The sequence below is a fragment of the Papio anubis genome, chromosome 9 (genome assembly GCF_008728515.1).
Source record: "Papio anubis isolate 15944 chromosome 9, Panubis1.0, whole genome shotgun sequence".
NCBI classification, from domain to species: Eukaryota; Metazoa; Chordata; class Mammalia; order Primates; family Cercopithecidae; genus Papio; species Papio anubis.
This window is the reverse complement of record NC_044984.1, coordinates 49692239-49711677: the sequence shown is the minus strand read 5'-3', so window position 1 is coordinate 49711677 and position 19439 is coordinate 49692239. Positions and strand designations below refer to the sequence as shown.

The window sequence follows — 19439 nt, the reverse complement described above, 5'->3', positions numbered from 1 at the left end:
ATGAACAGAAAAGAATTTCAGTCTTCTGACACTTTTGTTAGATATTCTGATGTTCTGAATTAACGTATGTCTCAAAATTGTCCCTTATTTACCCAAACTCCCTCATTTCAGCATCTCAGAGATTCTCGACAAAGTGCAAGAAGATGCAGAAGATGTCCTCTTCAGTCTGGGCTTTTGCCAAGAGGATCACAAAGACACTTCTCGGATACCCGCCCGATTTTTCACCACCCCCTCTCAGGCCAAGGGCATTGATTTCCAGCTCTTCCTGAAGTCCCAGGTGCGGAGGATTGAAATGGAAGACCCCTGCCTCATGCTGGCCAGTGAGTATCCCTCCCAGACACCGGCTCTATTTCCCTTACCCTTTAGATTTTCACAGCAGGACTCAGTGACTTCAAATCCTGCTTTCTCTTGGTTAGCTTTGACCCTTTGCCTATTGTGTCTATTTCCTCTTATGTTGTCTTCATTGAAGATGGAGAACTCTGTCTGATTCTTTCTCTTAAAGAAATAGCCTTCAAGAGACTTCAGGCCATTACTGCTTCCTTTAGGCCTTCTTGCCTTTTGGTGAATCGTATCAGCATGATGTCTATAAATCTTATCCCTCTTTTTTATTTCCCAGTTGGAATATCTACATGGGATGGGGTGTCAAGAAATCATGAAATTCAAGAAAAAGAACCCTGGGTGTTAGAAATCTAAAAGGGAGAAACACTAGTAGGAAAATTGGAAGCTTCTCCTTGAATTTTGAGCTTTGGGGAGCCTTCTGCAGGGAATGATTTAAGAAAATTTGCTGATGAACCCCAGACTCACCATCTTTAACTCTTTTACCCAGGCAGGTTTAAGCAGGTGCAAACACTGGCTGTCACAGCTGATGCCTTCTTCTGTCTCTACTCCTACGTGTCTAAGACACCCGTCCAAAAGTTCACACCATCCCACATGTTCTGGAATTGCAACCATCCAACTGATGTGCCATCCATCAGGATTGTGTCCCGAGAGCCTGAACCCCACTCACCCAGAGACCGCCTTCGGAAAGCCATCTCTAAGATGTGTCTGTACACATGCCCCCGAGATCGGCCACCACCACCCCACAACACCCCCAGAAAGAACAGTTTGGACCAAGTTGTGTTGGAAGTGATGGACAAAGTGAAAGAAGAGAAGCAGGTCCTCCAGCAAGACTCTGATTTGGGACAATTCTCACAGGAAGATCCTGTGCCCCCTGTTGAGGGTGAAAAGCTGCCCACTTCTCCTTATCCATTTGTCCTCTGCTGCAAAGAGGAAACACAGCAGGGGATGTCCACAGTGCTAGCACCATCGCAAACTCTGGATTCGAACCCCAAGGTACCCTGTTGCACACATTCTCTGCCCATAGAAGATCCACAGTGGAGCACAGACCCCGCTCAGATAAGGAGAGAGCTGTGTAGTCTACCAGCCACCAATACGGAAACCCATCCAGCCAAGGATGAGACTTTCTGGAAAAGAAAGAGCAGAGCAAGAAAGAGCCTGTTCCAGAAGAATCTCATGGGCAGGAAGGTTAAGTCCTTGGACCTGTCCATCACCCAGGAGAAATGGAAGCAGAGTGTAGACAGACCAGAACTGCGTCGGTCTTTAAGCCAGCAGCCACAGGACACTTTTGACTTGGAGGAGGTAAGTGGGTTGGAGGTGAGGGAGAGACTGGCAGAGAAAGGCTGTAGATTCTTTCCCAGAAGATGAAGGGTTAGGACCCTTGGGGGAAAAAAAATCCAGGCTTCCTGTCCTAGCCAGATATATACTTTCTGATTTGAATTCAGGTTTAATATACAAGGAGAAAGAGAAAGAGGCCTGGTTTCCTAAGAGCAGTCAAGTTTTCAGAGCTCCTTTGGTAATACTTACCTGATCTGATTGCCATTTAATGTTCTCATAAAGTACACCTGTCATTACCATTTGCTGTGGTCCTCATAAGATTACAAATGGAGAACAGTTTTACACAAAGCTAACCACTCTTAAATAAAATAAATTCTCCCTTACCTTGACAAATATCTAACCATAAAGACCTAGAAGTCCAGATTTCAATCTAGGATTCTCAGACTCTTAGGCCTTCTGTGCTAGAACGTTACAGTGTGAGCAGAACCACTCCCCAGCTCCTGATCTGTCCCCTTCTCTTCCCATGCCCGGACCTGTCCTATACCATCAGGGACCTTGCATGCCCATGTTTGGTCACCCGAGCCTGCACATCCAAATGCCACAAGCTCCCACCTACACAAACAGCCATCAGTCATCATTTGGGCCTAGGTTGCATACAATACCGGAGAGGTCAGCCCTTGAGAGAACAGTCGTCAGTCAAAACCAGCGCACGTTCCTGCAACCGGCTTGGGGCCATTTGACCAGCAAACCTTGTAATTCTGAGTAACCAAAGAACGTTCTAAAACAAATAGTGCAGGACACATGGGCACATTCTCTAAGTCCACCAACTCTTCTGACCCTCTAAAACTCAGAACTCCTCTTGCCTGGGTCTGTGGAAGGTACTTCCATGAGGTATTGGGATCTCTTTAAAAAGCTTTTTAATCTTTGCCACAAAAGAAGCCGTGATTATTTGAAATATCATTTGCATGTATGTCACCTCTCCTTGAATGTAGAGCCACACCTCAGCTCCTGCCTTCCTCATTACTGTGTCCCTGACACCACAGAAGAGGGTGTCTCTCAAATACACTCAGCCTCCTTCCCCTACAGCTACCTGCCACCTGCACCTTTCCTTACCCCCTTTCCCCCTTGGCTCTGGCTGAGTTCTGTGGGATCTTGGTTACAGGTACAAAGCAACAGTGAAGAGGAGGAGAGTCAGAGTCGCTGGCCCAGCAGACAGAGGCACCCGCCCCACCACCAGACTTTTGCTGGCAAAGACTCCTGAAGTAAGTGGGCCTCTCTCAGGCAGTTCTCAAACCTGGCTGCACATTGTAATCAAATGAGGAAGGTTTTAAAAAAAAATACCCATAATAAAGGGTCCCACATCCTGTGGTTCTGATTTAATTGGAAACCAATGACTAATTATTTTAAGCTTCCAGGTGATTCTATTATGGCTGGAAAATACTTCTCTAGATCAATGATGCTCAGGCTTTGGCAGCCACCACAATCACATGGAGGGCTTGTTAAAATACAAATGACTGGATCCCAACTCCCAGAGTGTCTGATTGAGTTGGCCTGGATAGAACCAAAGAATTTGCATTTCTAAGAAGTTCTCAGGTGATGCTATTGCTGCTGGTCTGGTAATCACAGTCTGAGAAATGCTGTTCCTGAGACATTGTGTAGAACTTTAATATTCAAAATGTAGTCTACAGATACAAGCAGCATCAGCATCCCCTGGGATTCTGTTAGAAATGTGGACTATCAGCCCCTACCCCAGACCTAATGAATCACAGTTTTACCAAGATCTTTAGGTTAGATAATTCATTGCATATTGAAGTTTGAAACGCATTGTAGTAGAAGTTTTGTAACAGGTGAGGACCAGCCATGGCAATCAATATCCCAACACCTGCTTTCAGCTATGTTCTAATCAGCCCACATCATTGGACTCGGCAGACTCCTCAATGTACCTCCCAGTTATGCTCATTTAGGGTCTGATCTCCTTTCTGCAACTACGGTCTGATGAGCATAGCTCTCCCTCCCCTTGTCAAAGCAGGAAATGAATTTCACACTGTTATTTATTGCAGCTAAAATTTCTTTCCTCCAGATATGAGTTTTTCAGTATTAATTTTCTTTCAGAGGTATCTCTTATACCTTTAAATAGTTTGGCCAGTAATTTATTATTTAAACTAAAGAAAATTAGTCTTCCTGTAGTTTTAACCACCCATCTACTACAACCACAAAGAAAATGACATAAGGGATAATGGTATTTTCCCCAGATAGTATAAATTAAAATCTTTATTGAATTAAGTAAATAAATCTTGCTTAGAGATTCCTTTGTTTTGGATATCTGGGTACCATTTTCTGCATTTTCTAGTCCAATTGTTTTCTTGGTTAATACTCCAAAATATCAGTGGTACTTGCTCAGACACACAAATATATTTACAACTCTAACTGTTTTAATTCTAATTCTCTGTGGTTTTAGGAATCTAAAACTCTTCTTTCTTTCTTACCTACTACCAACATCTCAGGGTATATGAATCATATGTATATACTTAGTCACCCACAAAAGAGGTAAATAGCAGAAGGCATCAATATGTCATGCGCACTTCAGGAAGTTTCAGATGGTTTCAGTTGCTGGTTTGGCACGTCAGGAGTTGGAAGTGGCCACTCTGCCCAAACAATAAGTAAAAAGCTGAACAGACTGAAAAATTAGTAACCGTCCTAGACCCATCAGAGAAGTGGGTCACAGGGCAAACCACTTCCCCTCAAATTAGAGAATGGGCAAATACAAAGATTTATGACTTATCGGAGCAAAAACCGCAAAGCATAAACTCCCCCAGCAATCAGAACCACAGTAGAGAACCCGTACAATAATCGAGGAATTACTGGATGCTCAGCATGGACCAGTCTGAGAAATAAAAACTCTAGGGAGACCTTATTTCTGGGAGTCTTACTTCTAGGAGCTCCATCAGGTTCTCACAGGAAATACTGGAGAAAAATCCCCTAGTGTTTCCAACAGGGGACGGGAGAAAGGAACCATTTTGAAATGCACCAGAGCATTCTATTCCTCTTAACAAAGTCTTCCCTCGGGAGAAACTAGATACCAAAAACCTAACCGGATGAGGTTTTATCAGAGACTAACTGACCTGAAGGAAGGGAAACATGCAACTCCAGCCTACTCTAGCCAACCCGTCCCATCAAAGGGGACAGAGAGGACTGAGAAGCACCGATGAGAGTCACAATCCAGAGGCACAGGCTCACTGGAAGACTCAGACCTAACCCTAAGACCATGGAACACTTCCTTTCTCCCTAAACCTTACCACCACATTACTAAAAGCCTATTTACATCAATTTCTTTTACTCAGTACATCGTGTCTAGTTATTAAAAAAAAAAAAAGACATAGTAAAAGGCAAAAACAGGTTGAAGAAACAGAGAAAACATTAAAACCAGTCTCAGATATGACAGGGATGTTAGGATTAGCAAACTGGAAATTTAAAACAACTCAAATGATAAGGGTTCTAATGGATAAAGTAGTCTGTGTGTAAGAACAGATGAGCAGAGAGATGGAAATCCTTAGAATAAAAAATAAATGCTAGAGATAAAAAATGGCATCACAGAAATGAAGAATGCCTTTGATGGGCTTATTGGTGGACTGGACATGGCTGAGGAAAGAATCTCTGAGCTTGAGACTATAGCTATAAAAACCACCAAAACTTAAAAGCTAAGAGAAGAAGACTGAAAAAAAAATAGAAGAGAATATCCAAGAAAGGGGACACTTACAAAAGGTGTAACATATGCATAATGGAAATTCCAGAAGGAGAAGAAAGAGGGAAAGGAATAAAAGAAATATTTGAAACAATAACAATTGAGAATTTCCCCCAAATGAATGTCAGATACCAAACCACAGATCCAGAAAGCTCAGAGAACACTGAAAAGAATAAACGCAAAAAAAAAACCCCAAAAATCTACACCTAAGCATGTAACTTTTAAACTACCGAAAATCAAAAATAAAGGGAAAAATCATAAAAGAAGACAGAAGGAAAAAACACCTTACCTATAAAAGAAGAAAGATAAAAATTACATGCAAATTCTTCTCAGAAAATGTGTAGTGTATACTCACTCCACAAGTAGGTTCTTGCCAAGAACTGAATATACTCTAAAATGCAGCACTTTGCTTAAGTGTCGTTTGTCCAGCAGATGTCAGGCTTGCACAAGAAAAATGCCAAGATGGTCCACAAAGCAGGCTGTGTGCAGGATTTATATGGTTATACACTTCTGGGCAATCTATGCAACGCCCAGAACGCAAGTTCCTCTCACAAACCTGTCCCAACTTTGTCTAAAGGTTAGTATTTTAAAATATCAGAATTGAATTGCTAGGGAGAAAGTATTGCTAGGAGTCACACATTTCCAGTACCTAACTAGATTCCATTTTCTGCCTGTGATGGGGCTTCATTACAGCATTTAAACCATTACCTGTATGGTTTAAAATGCTGTATTTTATTGATTCTAAGGCACACATTTTTCCACATTTTAACATCTCTGAAATTAGGTTGTGCCTTAAAATTCATAGTGTCAGCCAATTTAGTTGTCTTTATTTGCCTCCTTAAGTGAAAATGTAAAATAATTACGAGTCTTACAAAAGATAGTTTATCATATCAATGAAATAGAATAAATTTATAAATTAAATACACTTTTTCTCTCAAGTAAATTAGGAAAATATTTTGTAGAATTTTTTTCTATAATTACCTAGAAAAATAAGAGATCTCTTCTTTCCTGACACAGTCTTTGGCTGAGGAAGGGGTCACAGTAGTTCCCAAATTTTTCCAATGTCCTGTACATTTGTTTAACCATCTTTTCACAAAGCTATAACCTATTTCTCTCAATCCACTTCTCTATTACCCTTTAAGAAATCTCAAGAAGAGGGGAGAGCTATAGCAACAGCTCAGTACTGCCAATATTAAAGCCTGTGTGATAAACATGGAAGGGGGAAGTTCACTCACCACAATCAAAGGCAGAGCTAAGTGGGATAATTTTTTCAGTTCTGCTGGGAAATAGTCCCACTTCTCCCTTGTTCAGAGTCTGTAATTATTTCCTGGAGATTAACGATCTTCCATTATAATGTCGTTTCAAGTCCCAGGTATTAACTACTACTTGTTAGTAGTGGATAGGAAGTGGTAGCAGCACTCAGCCTGCCACCGTGTAGCATTGTGCAGCCCGTGCATTGCCCAGAGACACCCAGCTGAGCAGGCAAATGGGAATTAGAATCCCGCCCTACTGAGCTTGCCATCCAAAAACTCTAGGGCTTTCATCTTCTAGGAGCGAGTTCTAATTTTTTCTAATTCATTCACATAAGGTGAGTGCCTTTCTGTAATTAGCACAAGGGCACTGCTGTGGTTTGAATGAATCCTGCGAAGTTGATATATTGGAACCTCAATCCCCAGTGCAGTGCTGAGAGGTCAAACCTTTGAGAGGTGATTAGGTCATGAGGGCTCTGTCCTCGTAAATGGATTAATGTCACTATTAATCCATGTGGGAGAGGATTCGTTATCTCAAGTGAGCTTTTTATAAAACCAAGTTTGGCTGTGTCTTGTTTCTTGCTCTCTCGTGCTCTTCGCCCTCCATCTTCCACCATAGGGTGATGCTACAAGGAGGCCCTCACCAGATGCGGGCTTTTAACCTTGGATTTGCCAGCTTCCAGAATTGTAAGAAATAAATTTCTCTCCTTTACAAATTGCCGTATCTGTGGTATTGTTATGGCAACATGAAATGAAGTCAAACAGGCACCTTTTCTATTGAAAGAGGACCTTGACTCCCAGCCAACAGCTTTCTTCACTTGCCACCTTCTCATTTAGTGTCTGCTTGGAAAGAGGTTTTAATCTTCCTCCAAGTTCCTGAGGAAGGATGACCCACACCTTTCCTCATGATTTCCACCATGCTCAAAAATGTCAAATTCACAGCCCTTTCTATTTGTTTCCTGTGTTGACATTTAAACCACTTGACCTTTATCATGCTTATAAGAGGCAGAGCCAAGGAGAAAGTTTTTATATTTTGTTGTTCTTTTTGTTTCTTTTACCAGATCTGAGGTAGCACAGGCCAATATTTATTCTCTTTGTGAAGTGACCATATCTAGAGGTGGAAGTTCATTTTTTTGGTCAACCCTGCTGGTGGCAGCAGAAGAGACAGGAGGGACGGGGGGGAATGTTCATTCAGAGCACAAGACAAAGAAGAAAACTAGTTTGAGATACCCCCAAATGGTGGGTAACTCAAAGCACTATCTGTTTTGTGCTTGGTGGAACCTATGTAAGTTGGGTAGCTGCAGTCTTCTCTTTGATGTAAGATGGTTCTGTGTGATAATATTACCAATAACAACAAATATATGTAGGTATTACTACATAGCAGACAGAATCCTTAGCACTTATGGATATTAAATCATTTCATCCTATGATATAAGATCTTTCATTATTCCCCATTTTATAGATGATGATACTGGACACAGTTATTTTTATATCAAAATAAATTCTGAAGAGGGACTGTCAGATGTGAAGTGTAGGAAGAGATTAGACAAGGGGGAGGGACAGTGGGAGCACACCATGAAAATGCGAATATTTTTCCACCTCATTTACAATTCTTACCAACATTGTTTTGCCTCTGTTAGGAAAATATAATTAAAAACAAAATCTCCTCCTACCCCAGGAAATCACTCCACAAAGGTGCAAAAGAAAGAAAGCAGTTTTATTTTTGAATAAGCATTGAAGCAGACTATGGTATGCATTACAGAACATCCACTAAACAGATTGCAAAGACAGAACGAAATCTTACCCTTGTACGTAGCCAAGCAGATACAACCCATTACATGGCTGTTGTCAAATAAACAATACTTTGTCCTCAAGTAAGAAGACTTAACAGAATCATCTGTGGCTCACAGTTCACCCTACACTTGCCTGGTAATTGGAGTGGCCATCTGTGTCAGTCAAGTGGCTTTATGCAAAGAAAAAAATTAACTTCTCATATTTTTAAGACAGGAAGTGATTTTGCAAGTTAAAACAAAGTGCTTAAGTTAGACGCCCACCTGCCCATGGAGACTGGAAGAGAAAGGTTCTATCTTCCTTGATAATTACATCTCAAAGGGATGGTTGTCAACCTTTGCCCATTTTTTAATTGGATGATCTATTTGTTTGTTTTGTTATTAAGTTGAAGACGTTTCTTATATATTTTGGAATTATCATTTATTGAAAGAAGACATACAAGTGCCCAACAGGTATATCAAAAGATTCTCAATATCACTAATCGTCAAGAAAATGCAAATCAAAATCACAATGAAATATTACCTTAAACGTGTTAGGATGGCTATTAGTGAGAAAAAAAGATATGTGTTGGCAAGGATGTAGAGTAACTGGAACTTCTGTACGCTGTTGGTAGGAATGTAACATGGTGCAAAGGCTATGGAAAACAGTACTAAGTTTCCTACAAAAATAAAAAGTGGAACTACCATATGATGTAGCAATCCTATTTCTGCGTATTTATCCAAAAGAATTGAAATCAGGATCCTGAAGAGACATTAGCACTCCTATTTTCACTGCAGCACTATTCCCAGTGACTAAGATGTGGAAAGAAACTTAATGTCCATCAGTGGATGAATGGATAAAGAAAATGTGACATATATATACAGTGAAATATTATTCAGCCTTTAAAAGAAAGGAAGCCTTGCAATATGTGATGGCATGGATGAATCTTGTGGACATCATCTCTCTATATAAGACTTACGTAAGACAATATTTCTGAAAATGCTGTACAGTATAATTACTAGAGGCTCTTTCTACCAGAAGGACTGTGTAAAGTAGTGTGGATGAAGCCGGGACCTCCTCTTCTCTGCACATCCTCAAAAACAATGCTTACATTGCTTTTGATGTGAAAGTTGACACCTGAAGTTGTGTGCCTTGGCAGCGTTGGAAGTAGCCTTGGTGATCCATTTGAACTACAACTTAGAAAATGGGGATTATGCCGTGCAAATAGAAATTATCTTTCCCCCTTCCATAGCCAAGGAAAGAATGAGACAGTATAGACAAAGGGAAGACTGAGGAAGAGACAAGAAGATACAGCAGTCTTCTTTTGTCTGTGGTTTTGCATTTTATGATTTCATTTACCTGAAATTCATTTTATACTTGAATGGGCTCAGGAAAAGAAAAGGACTTAACAAGATCATGCAACTAGTTAGTATCAGAGCCAGAACTAAGGCCCAGGTCTCCTGAAATTCAAGTCAATGCCATTTTGATCACAGCATATGGCCCTGATTGAGCAAGAGTTTAGGCTGTTACTGTGGATCAGGGCAAGCCTCACTACCTGTACTTGGATCTGACCTTCATTTACTGTGTGCCTTGACCCTTTAAGCTAAGTAGCAATTCTCTCACTACCTTTGTCACCACTGAAATGTACTTGCCTTCTTGTAAACTCACCAGCAAGAGAAGCATTATACGGAATAAACAGAAATGTTCACAGGATGCTTTGAGCACATAGTTTAGTGAAAAACATGACAAGAAAATCAGCAATTATTAATACTTTTCATTAAATGCCATAAGGACCAGAAATTAACCTCTCAGAAGATGACATTACTTTTTTTAACGATGTGTGTTGGCAAAGATGTAGCAAAGGTAAGTCTGGACAGATGCGTCCAACATTGAACAGGGAGAAGGTGACTGAGGAGAGTAGAAAAAGGAAAAGCAGAATATTGATATTCTAGGCAGAGAGAAAGATAAGTTCAAAAACAGGTGAATGGAATACCACATTGTGTTCTGAAACTACACCTTATGCCTAGTGGGAGAAAGGGGATGTGCTGGAGAAAGATCAAAACTGAAAATAAGAAAGATAAATAGAAAGGAAGTTATAAAACAAAGTCTCCTGTGTTATTTTAAGTGTTTTGATTTAGTCTAAGACAGGAACCCACTGAAAAATTTACAAAGGAAGTGATGTGATTAAATTTGTCTTTTAGAAAGATGATTCTGGCAGAAGTATGGGAGATGGACTGGGTAGGAAGCCAGCGGAGTAAGGAAAATAATTTAAGAATCGACTGCAGAAACCTAAGGAGAAATGTGATGATCAGAAATAAGCTGTAGGCAGTGGGAATGGAGGGGAGGATGAGTGAGATTCTGAGATATTTAGAAGGTAAAATGTCTAAGCCAGGACCGATTAGACTTGTGTTTGGGGAGGAAAAATGGAATAAGGAACAGAAAGAAAGATAGGGCATACAGGTTTTCTCTTGGGCAATTAAATGGATGTAAATATCATTTTATTAAGAATGAAGTAAAATAGGAATAACACTTTGGAAGGCAAATAAAGTATAATTTTCAAAAAGGTAAAATAATGACTCTCATGCAAATGTAGATAAACATGTTCAAAGACTTTACTCAACTCATTAATTACTAAAGGTACCAGCAATATGCTTGACCTGGTCCAAAGACTATTTGAGAAGTCAGTTTATACAGAGAGATAACTTAATAGATTGCCATATTAGATACAAAACTGGTCAATATTCAATAACAGCATAAACTTTATCTCTCGGATTACTGGTTCCACTGGATGGAAATTCTTTGCATCTCTACCCAACATAAATCTCTAAAGTAATCTCTGCCCCTGCAAAATTGTAAAATAGCAGTGTAAAGAGAAAGTCAAGATTAACACTGTACTGAAAGAATATCTAGTTATCTTGTTTGACTATTTAGAAAAAGCTGATGAGTTCGTATCTGAACATGGTGAGTGTAAGGTACTTCTAAAATACTATAAAAAAGAGGCCCATGTCTTCATTGGTTTTCTGTTGCTATAATAGAGCATTACAAGCTGGTTATTTTACTTTATAAAAGAAATTTATTTACTACAGTTCTGGGAGCTGGGAAGTCCAAGGTTGAGGGACCACATCTGGTGAGGGCCTTCTTACTGCTTCATAACATGGCAGAGAATATCACATGGTAAAAAAGCAAGCGCATGCCCTCTCAGCTCTCCCTTCCTCTTCTTATCAAGCCAACAGTCCCATCATGGGGCCTCAACCTGATGAGTTTATCTAATCCTAATTGTTTCCCTAAAACCTCACCTCTTGATACTATCACGATGGCAATTAAATTCCAACATGAATTTTGGAGGGCAAACTCAAACAGCAATCCATTAGGCAGTTGGATAAAGGAATCTAGAAATTGAGGTTTTTGGAGTTCAAGGCTTACTTATAATAGGTGAAGGCATGAGGAAAGATAGCTTACCCAAGAAAGTATGCAGAATCAGAATCTGAAGTAAAAAAGAAACTTAGAAATATTAATATTTAAGGATTTATCAAGAAACAATGTATATAAAGGAGTAATATTGATTAGAAAAAAAAAGTTGCAAATAGAAACCAAGTGATGTTTCTCTCAAGGAGGGTGTAGTCTTCAGTCACATTTACCATAAAATATCCAATAGGAAGGAGAATGCAAAGATACCATTGTATTTGTGACTAGATAACAATTACTAACCTTGATAAGAATATTTTTATTTGGGTGACAAGACTTTAAAATGTTAATATGAAAAGTGAGGAAGAAATGATGAAAAGAAAGTAGGTAAATAATTTTTTTCTAGGATGGGGAAAGTTTCAGCATACAGTAAATATTTCCCTGGAAGGAAAGAATCAATAGAGTGGGAAAGGCCATGGTTTAGGAGGGAAGGGATTGTATGAGTCTGTTCTCACATTGCTACAAGGACCTACCTGAGAGTGGGTAATTTATAGAGAAAAGAGGTTTAATTGGCTCATGGTTCCATAGGCTGTGCAGGAAGCATGGCTGTGGAGACCTCAGGAACTTTCATTCATGGCAGAAGGGGAAGGGGAAACAAGCACATATTCACACGGTCAGCAGAAGAGAGAGAGAAGGGGGAAGTGCTCCACACTTTTAAACAACCAGATCTCATGAGAATTCACTCACTGTCATGAGAACAGCAAGGGGGAAATCTGCTCCTATGATCCAGTCACCTCCCATGAGGTCCCACCTCCAACACTCAGGATCACAATTCAACAGGATATTTTGGTGGGGACACAGAGCCAAACCATATCAGGGATGATGATGGTGTGAAGTTACTGAGAACTGGGATGAGATGAGATCCAAGGCACTTTTGGAGGGTGTAGCTAGCCATAAAGTAGTGTGACAGATATTTCTCTGAGATTAGAGGAAAGACAAAATGAAAAAAAAATTATATGTGTCAGTACAGTTATATTGGTCATCTGGAGAGGAAGTCAAGAAAAATTCTGCCTATTTCTTTCTCTCTTTTTCCTGTAGGGTCATTACTAAAAAGTGTGAGTCAGGAAAAGAATGGTAAAAATTTGAGAATTCTACTATGGGGAAAAAACAAGAGAAATAATTATTAATAGAAAATGCATTGCTAGTTGAATAGGTGAATAATGTTAGACTCATTTCAAGGTGCAGAACATGAATTGATAGTGGTTTAGTGATATTCTCCAATAGTGCTCAGCAATCTATACAAAAGAATAAAGGTATAAATATATGCTTTTATAAGTATTAAACAGCAAGAGGTAAATTCTTGCAGGAATCTCACCTCATGATGAAAAGAGCAGAAACCGTAAGTCACATGACTCTGCTGCTGCTGCTGCTAATGACTTTAAATATCACTTATAATACTGAGAAACATTTCCACAGCTGAGGTATGAAAATTCCTACTAACCTCAGTACCCAAAGTTGTTTCAAAAATGCATGATATGCATCTTTTTTATTCCCATTGCAGGCTTTCTCCACCACCACAACAGCATGTGGTCTGACAGAAGTGGCTTCATAGAAGAACCTAATTCCAACCTCTTGCAGGAAACTGCACTGCCCTCAACATCCAGCCCCTACACCTTGGTCCTCCAAACCCCCAAATTCTGCAGGAGAAAGGCAGCATGGTACATGGGAAAGAAGACCAGACTGAGCGATTTGGAATCTACATCCTAATGCTGCCACAAGCTGCATGCACAGAAAAAGACCTTAGGCACATCATTTCGTTTCTCTGTACACTGGTGTATCTACTATGTATGTATTAAAATATATAATATGGACCACAGTAAACTGAACAAAGCCTTAATTTTCTCCCAAGCTTTGACATTGCCAAGGGCAGTTAGGAGACTTCAGGATCAAGTTTAGGGGACAAGTTTGTTTCTAATACTTTCAAAGGGCCCAAGCTAAGAGAGGAAGGACATCTCACTTTCTGGCTCTAAAAGCATGCTTCATCTCACAGTAGGATTCCCTCTATACCTCTGTTCATCCCTGTGCTCCTAACTAAATTCCAGAAAATCTTCCACAACACCAGAGTCCTATCTTTCTTCTTGAGACCTCCTTTGAAGAAATCAACTTGGAGGCTCCTCCTTAAATCCAGTTTCTTTCTCTACCCAAAATTTTGCATCTTTATAGAAAAAGAGATAAGTAGGATTCAGAGTCTCTTCTCCTAGCCATTGTGGGGGAGGAAAACACTATTTCTGCTGGCAGAAAACAACACAAATAATTTTTTTTAAATCATGGCATGTTTTTAAAGCAATTAACAGCTGTAGTTTGCTTTGGAAGTTAAATGTTTTGTCAATAAACAGGGCTTGAGCACATGTAGTGCTCTCTTAGGCAGTATGTGGTTTCAGAGCATCTTGGACACATTTCTCCCCTGAGAAAGTGTTAGTATTAATAGGATGGGAGAAGTAAGATATATGCATTTCCAGAAGTGTATTATTTGGCTGCCTAATAAATTATGAGACAAAAAAATGACAGGAAGAGAGGGACTTGAGGGAATTTGAGGGAAATCATAACCAAAAGTGAAAAGGAAAAAATTACACCAGACATGATAAACAGAAGTTGATTTTGTTCTGATGCTATTGCCAGCATTAGGGGAGAAGGCACAAACTAAATCTGATACCTAGTGAGGCAGAGACAAAGGGCTAGGGTGGAAAAATTTTAAACCATCTGTGTTTACTAATTCGCCATACCAAAAGAAAAAAATGAACTTTCTCCTATTAAGATAGTTTTGCAATTTGGAAAAAGCCCCCATTCCAAGTTTCCTACCCTTCCCACCCACAGAAACCAGGAGACAGGGGCACAACCTTCCTTGATGTTTGCATTTCAAAGAGGTGGTTCTCAGGTCCTAGAGAAAGATATTCCTGAGTTGTAAAACTGGAAAGAGGCTGTGAGAAGATTTACATCTCAAGAAATAGAAAGAACTACTACAAATTTTTCTAAAGCAAATATTCTTAAGGGAGGTCAAGGGCCTGGAGTCAGGAAGAAACCTATTTGGGCAAGCTGAGGGGAAAGTTAAGGCTATCTTGGTCACGAGAGAACAGAAAGAGCTGAGAGTATTTCATTTAAAGAATGATATAGTCCATTCTCACACTGCTATAAATAAATACCTGAGACTGGGTAATTTATACAGAAAAGAGGTTTGATTAGCTCATAGTTCTGCAGGCTATACAGGAAGCATAGCAACATCAGCTTTTGGGGAGGCCTCAGGGAGCTTTAACTCATGGAAGGCAAAGTGGGAGCAGGTATCTTACATGGTGTGAGCAGGAGGAACAGAGAAAAGGGGAGGTGCTAACACTTTCAAATGACCAGATCCTGTGAGAAGTCACTCACTATACAGTACCAAGGGGAGATGGTGCTAAACCATTAATGAAAACTCTACCCGCCAATCTAATCACCACCCACCAGGCCCCACCTCCAACAATGGGGATTACAATTTGACATGAGATTTGGGTGGGGAAGCAGATCCAAACTGTCAGGCCTCTGAGCCCAAGCTAAGCCATCATGTCCCCTGTGACCTGCACGTATATATCCAGATGGCCTGAAGCAAGTGAAGAATCACAAAAGAAGGGAAAATGGCTGGTTCCTCCCTTAACTGATGACATTACCTTGTGAAATTCCTTCTCCTGGCTCAGAAGCTGCCCCACTGAGCACCTTTTGACCCCCATCCCTGCCCGCCAGAGAACAACCTACTTTGACTGAAGCTTTCCACTATCTACCCAAATCCTATAAAATGGCCCCACCCCATCTCCCTTTGCTGACTCTCTTTTCGGACTCAACCCACCTGCACCTAGGTGATTAAAAAGCTTTATTGCTCACATAAAGCCTGTTTGGTGATCTCTTCACATGGACGTGCGTGACATTTGGTGCCGTGACTCAGATCGGGGGACCTCCCTTGGAAGATCAATCCTCCGTCCTCCTGTTCTTTGTTCCATGAGAAAGATCCACCTACAACCTCTGGTCCTCAGACCAACCAGCCCAAGGAACATCTCACCAATTTTAAATCGGGTAAGCAGCCTCTTTTTACTCTCTTCTCCAACCTCTCTCACTACCCCTCAACCTCTTTCTCCTTTCAATCTTGGTGCCATCCTTCAATCTCTCCCTTCTCTTAATTTCAGTTCCTTTCCTTTTCTGGTAGAGACAGAGGAGACACATTTTGTCCATGAACCCAAAACTCCAGTGCCGGTCACGTACTTGGGAAGACAGTCTTCCTTTAGTGTTTAATAACTGTGGGGATGTCTGCTTGATTATTCACCCACATTTTAGAGGTGTCTGATCATCGTGGGGATGCCTGCCTTGATCCTTCAACCTTAGTGGCAAGCACCACTTTCCTGGGTGACAAGCACCCCCCACCCCTTCTCTCTGTGTCTCTACCCTCTCTTTTCTCTGGGCTTGCCTCCTTCACTAGAGGCAATATTCCACCCTCCATTCCTCCTTCTTGTCCCTTAGCCTGTGTTCTCAAGAACTTGAAACCTCTTCAACTCACACCAGATACCTAAATACCTTATTTTCTTCTGCAATGCCGCTTAATCCCAATACAAACTCAACAGTGGTTCCAAATAGCCAGAAAATGGCACTTTCGATTTTTTCCATCCTACAAGATCTAGATAATTCTTGTCGTAAAATGGGCAAATGGTCTGAGGTGCCTGATGTCCAGGCATTCTTTTACACATTGGTCCCTCCCTAGTCTCTGTTCCCAATGCAACTCATCCCAAATCCTCCTTCTTTCCCTCCCACCTTTCCCCTCAGTCCCAACCCCAAGCATCACTGAGTCTTTTCAATCTTCCTTTTCTACAAACCCATCTGACCTCTCCCCTCATCCCCAGGCTGCTCCTCCTCAGGTCACTCCCCACCAGGTTGAATCAGGCTCCAATTCTTCCTCAGGTTCTGCTCCCCCATAATCCTTCTATCACCTCCCCTCCTCACACCTGGTCCAACTTACAGTTTCATTCCGTGACTAGCCCTCCCCCACCTGCCCAGCAATTTCCTCTTAAAGAGGTGGCTGGAGCTAAAGGCATAGTCAAGGTTAATCTCCTTTTTCTTTATCTGACCTCCCCCAAATCAGTTAGTGTTTAGGCTATTTTTCATCGAATATAAAAACCCACCCCAGTTCATGGCTCATTTGGCAGCAACCCTGAGATGCTTTACAGCCTTAGATCCTGCAAGGTCAGAAGGCTGTCTTATTCTCAATATGCATTTTATTACCCAACATTAAATAAAGCTCCAAAAATTAGATTCCGGCCCTCAAATCCCACAACAGGACTTCATTAACCTCGCCTTCAAGCTGTACAATAATACAGAAGAGTTGTAATTACTTGCCTCCACTGTGAGAGAAACCCCAGCCACATCTCCAGCACACAAAAACTTCAAAACACCTAAGTCATAGTGGTCAGGCATTCCTTCAGGACCTCCTCCCCCAGGATCTTGTTTCAAGTGCCAGAAATCTGGCCACTAGGCCAAGGAATGCCTGCAGCCCAGGATTCTTCCTAAGCCTTATCCCATCTGTGCGGGACCCCACTGGAAATCGGACTGTCCAACTCATCCAGCAGCCACTCCCAGAGCCCCTGGAACTCTGGCCCAAGGCTCTCTGACTGACTCTTTCCCAGATCTTCTTGGCTTAGTGGCTGAAGACTGACACTGCCCAATCACCTTGGAAGCCTCCTGGACCATCACAGATGCTTTCGGTAACTCTTACAGTAGACGGTAAGTCCTTCCCTTCTTAATCAATATGGAGACTACCCACTCCACATTACCTTCTTTTCAAGGGCCTATTTCCTTTGCCTCCATAACTGTTGTGGTTATTGACAGCCAGGCTTCTAAACCTCTTAAAACTCCCCAACTCTGGTGCCAACTTGGACAATTATCCCCACCTGCCCTGTTCCCTTATAAGGCCGAGACATTCTAACTAGATTATCTGCTTCCTTGACTCTTCCTAGGCTACAGCCATACCTCATTGCCACCCTTTTCCCCAGTTCAAAGCCTCCTTGTCATCCTCCCCTTGTATCTCCCCACCTTAATCCACAGATATGGGACACCTCTACTCCCTCCCTGGCAATTGATCACATGCCCTTTACTATCCCATTAAAACTTAATCACCCTTACCCCACTCAACGCCAATATCCCATCCCACAGCATGCTTTAAAAGGATTAAAGCCTTTTATCCTTTTATCGTTTGCCTGTTACAGCATGGCCTTTTAAAGCCTATAAAGTCTCCTTACAATTCCCCCATTTTACCTGTCCAAAAACCAAGCCTTACAGGTTAGGTCAGGATCTGTGCCTTATCAACCAAATTGTTTTGCCTATCCACACTATGGTGCCAAACCCATATACTTTCCTATCCTCAATACCTCCCTCCACAACCTATCATTCTATTCTAGGTAAACCTAGCTGACCCCATAGATCCTAAATCCTTTCCCCATTCCCCTTTCCAGTCCTTAAAAAAGAGCTCCCACATTAGCTCTCCCTAACTCATCACCCCCTTTTCATTACACACGGCCAAAGTGCATCACTGTGTGGTCGGAGTTCTTACACAAGAGCCAGGACTGCGCCCTGTAGCCTTTCTGTCCAAACAACCTGACCTTACTGTTTTAGCCTAGCCCTCATGTCTGTGTGAGGTGGCTACTGCTTCTTTAATATTTTTAGAGGTTCTCAAAATCACAAACTATGCTCAACTCACTCTCTACAGTTCTCACAACTTCCAAAATCTATTTTCTTCCTCACATCTGGCACATATACTTTCTGTCCCCCTCCACTACCTCTCAACAAGCCAAACTCATTGCCTTAACTCGAGCCCTCACTCTTGCAAAAGGACTACACGTCAATATTTATACTGACTCTAAATATGCCTTCCATATCATGCACCACCATGCTGTTATATGGGCAAAAAGAGGTTTCTTCACTACACAATGGTCCTGCATCATTAATGCCTCTTTAATAAATACTCTTCTCAAGGCTGCTTTACTTCCAAAGGAAGCTGGAGTCATTCACTGCAAGGACCATCAAAAGGCGTCAGATCCCATTGCTCAGGGCAATGCCTCAACTGATAAGGTAGCTAAAGAAGCAGCTAGCATTCCAATTTCTGTCCCTCACAGCCAGTTTTTCTCCTTCTCATCAGTTACTCCCACCTACTCCCCCACTGAAACTTCCACCTATCAATCTCTTCCCACACAAGGCAAATGGTTCTTAGACCAAGGAAAATATCTCCTTCCAGTCTCACAGGCCCATTCTATTCTTTCATCATTTCATAGCCTCTTCCATATAGGTTATAAGCCGCTAGCACATCTCTTAAAACCTCTCATTTTCTTTCCATACTGGAAATCTGTCCTCAAGGAAATCACTTCTCAGTGTTCCATCTGCTAATCTACTACTACTCCTCAGAGATTGTTCAGGCCCCCTCCCTTCCCTACACATCAAGCTTGGGGATTTGCCCCTGTCCAGGACAGGCAAATTAATTTTACTCACATGCCCCAAGTCAGGAAACTAAAATACCTCTTGGTCTGGGTAGACACTTTCACTGGATGGGTAGAGGCCTTTCCCACAGGATCTGAGAAGGCCATCACAGTCATTTC

The 19439-nt window shown here is 41.3% G+C and overlaps 1 protein-coding gene across 6 annotated transcripts in view; it reads left to right on the top strand.

Annotated features, from left to right (window-relative positions):
- The window catches only part of TESPA1 (thymocyte expressed, positive selection associated 1), a 34832-nt gene extending 21154 nt beyond the window's left edge, over positions 1 to 13678 (top strand). For all 6 annotated transcript variants that reach the window (XM_021923268.2, XM_021923270.2, XM_009180897.4 and 3 more), the window contains 4 exons: positions 112 to 320; positions 827 to 1638; positions 2777 to 2876; positions 13343 to 13678. In XM_021923268.2, coding sequence (XP_021778960.1) covers positions 112 to 320; positions 827 to 1638; positions 2777 to 2875 — 1120 coding nt within the window. In that variant the 3' untranslated portion in view covers position 2876; positions 13343 to 13678. The remainder of the gene's footprint in view (positions 1 to 111; positions 321 to 826; positions 1639 to 2776; positions 2877 to 13342) is intronic.
- The last annotated feature ends 5761 nt before the right edge of the window (positions 13679 to 19439 follow it).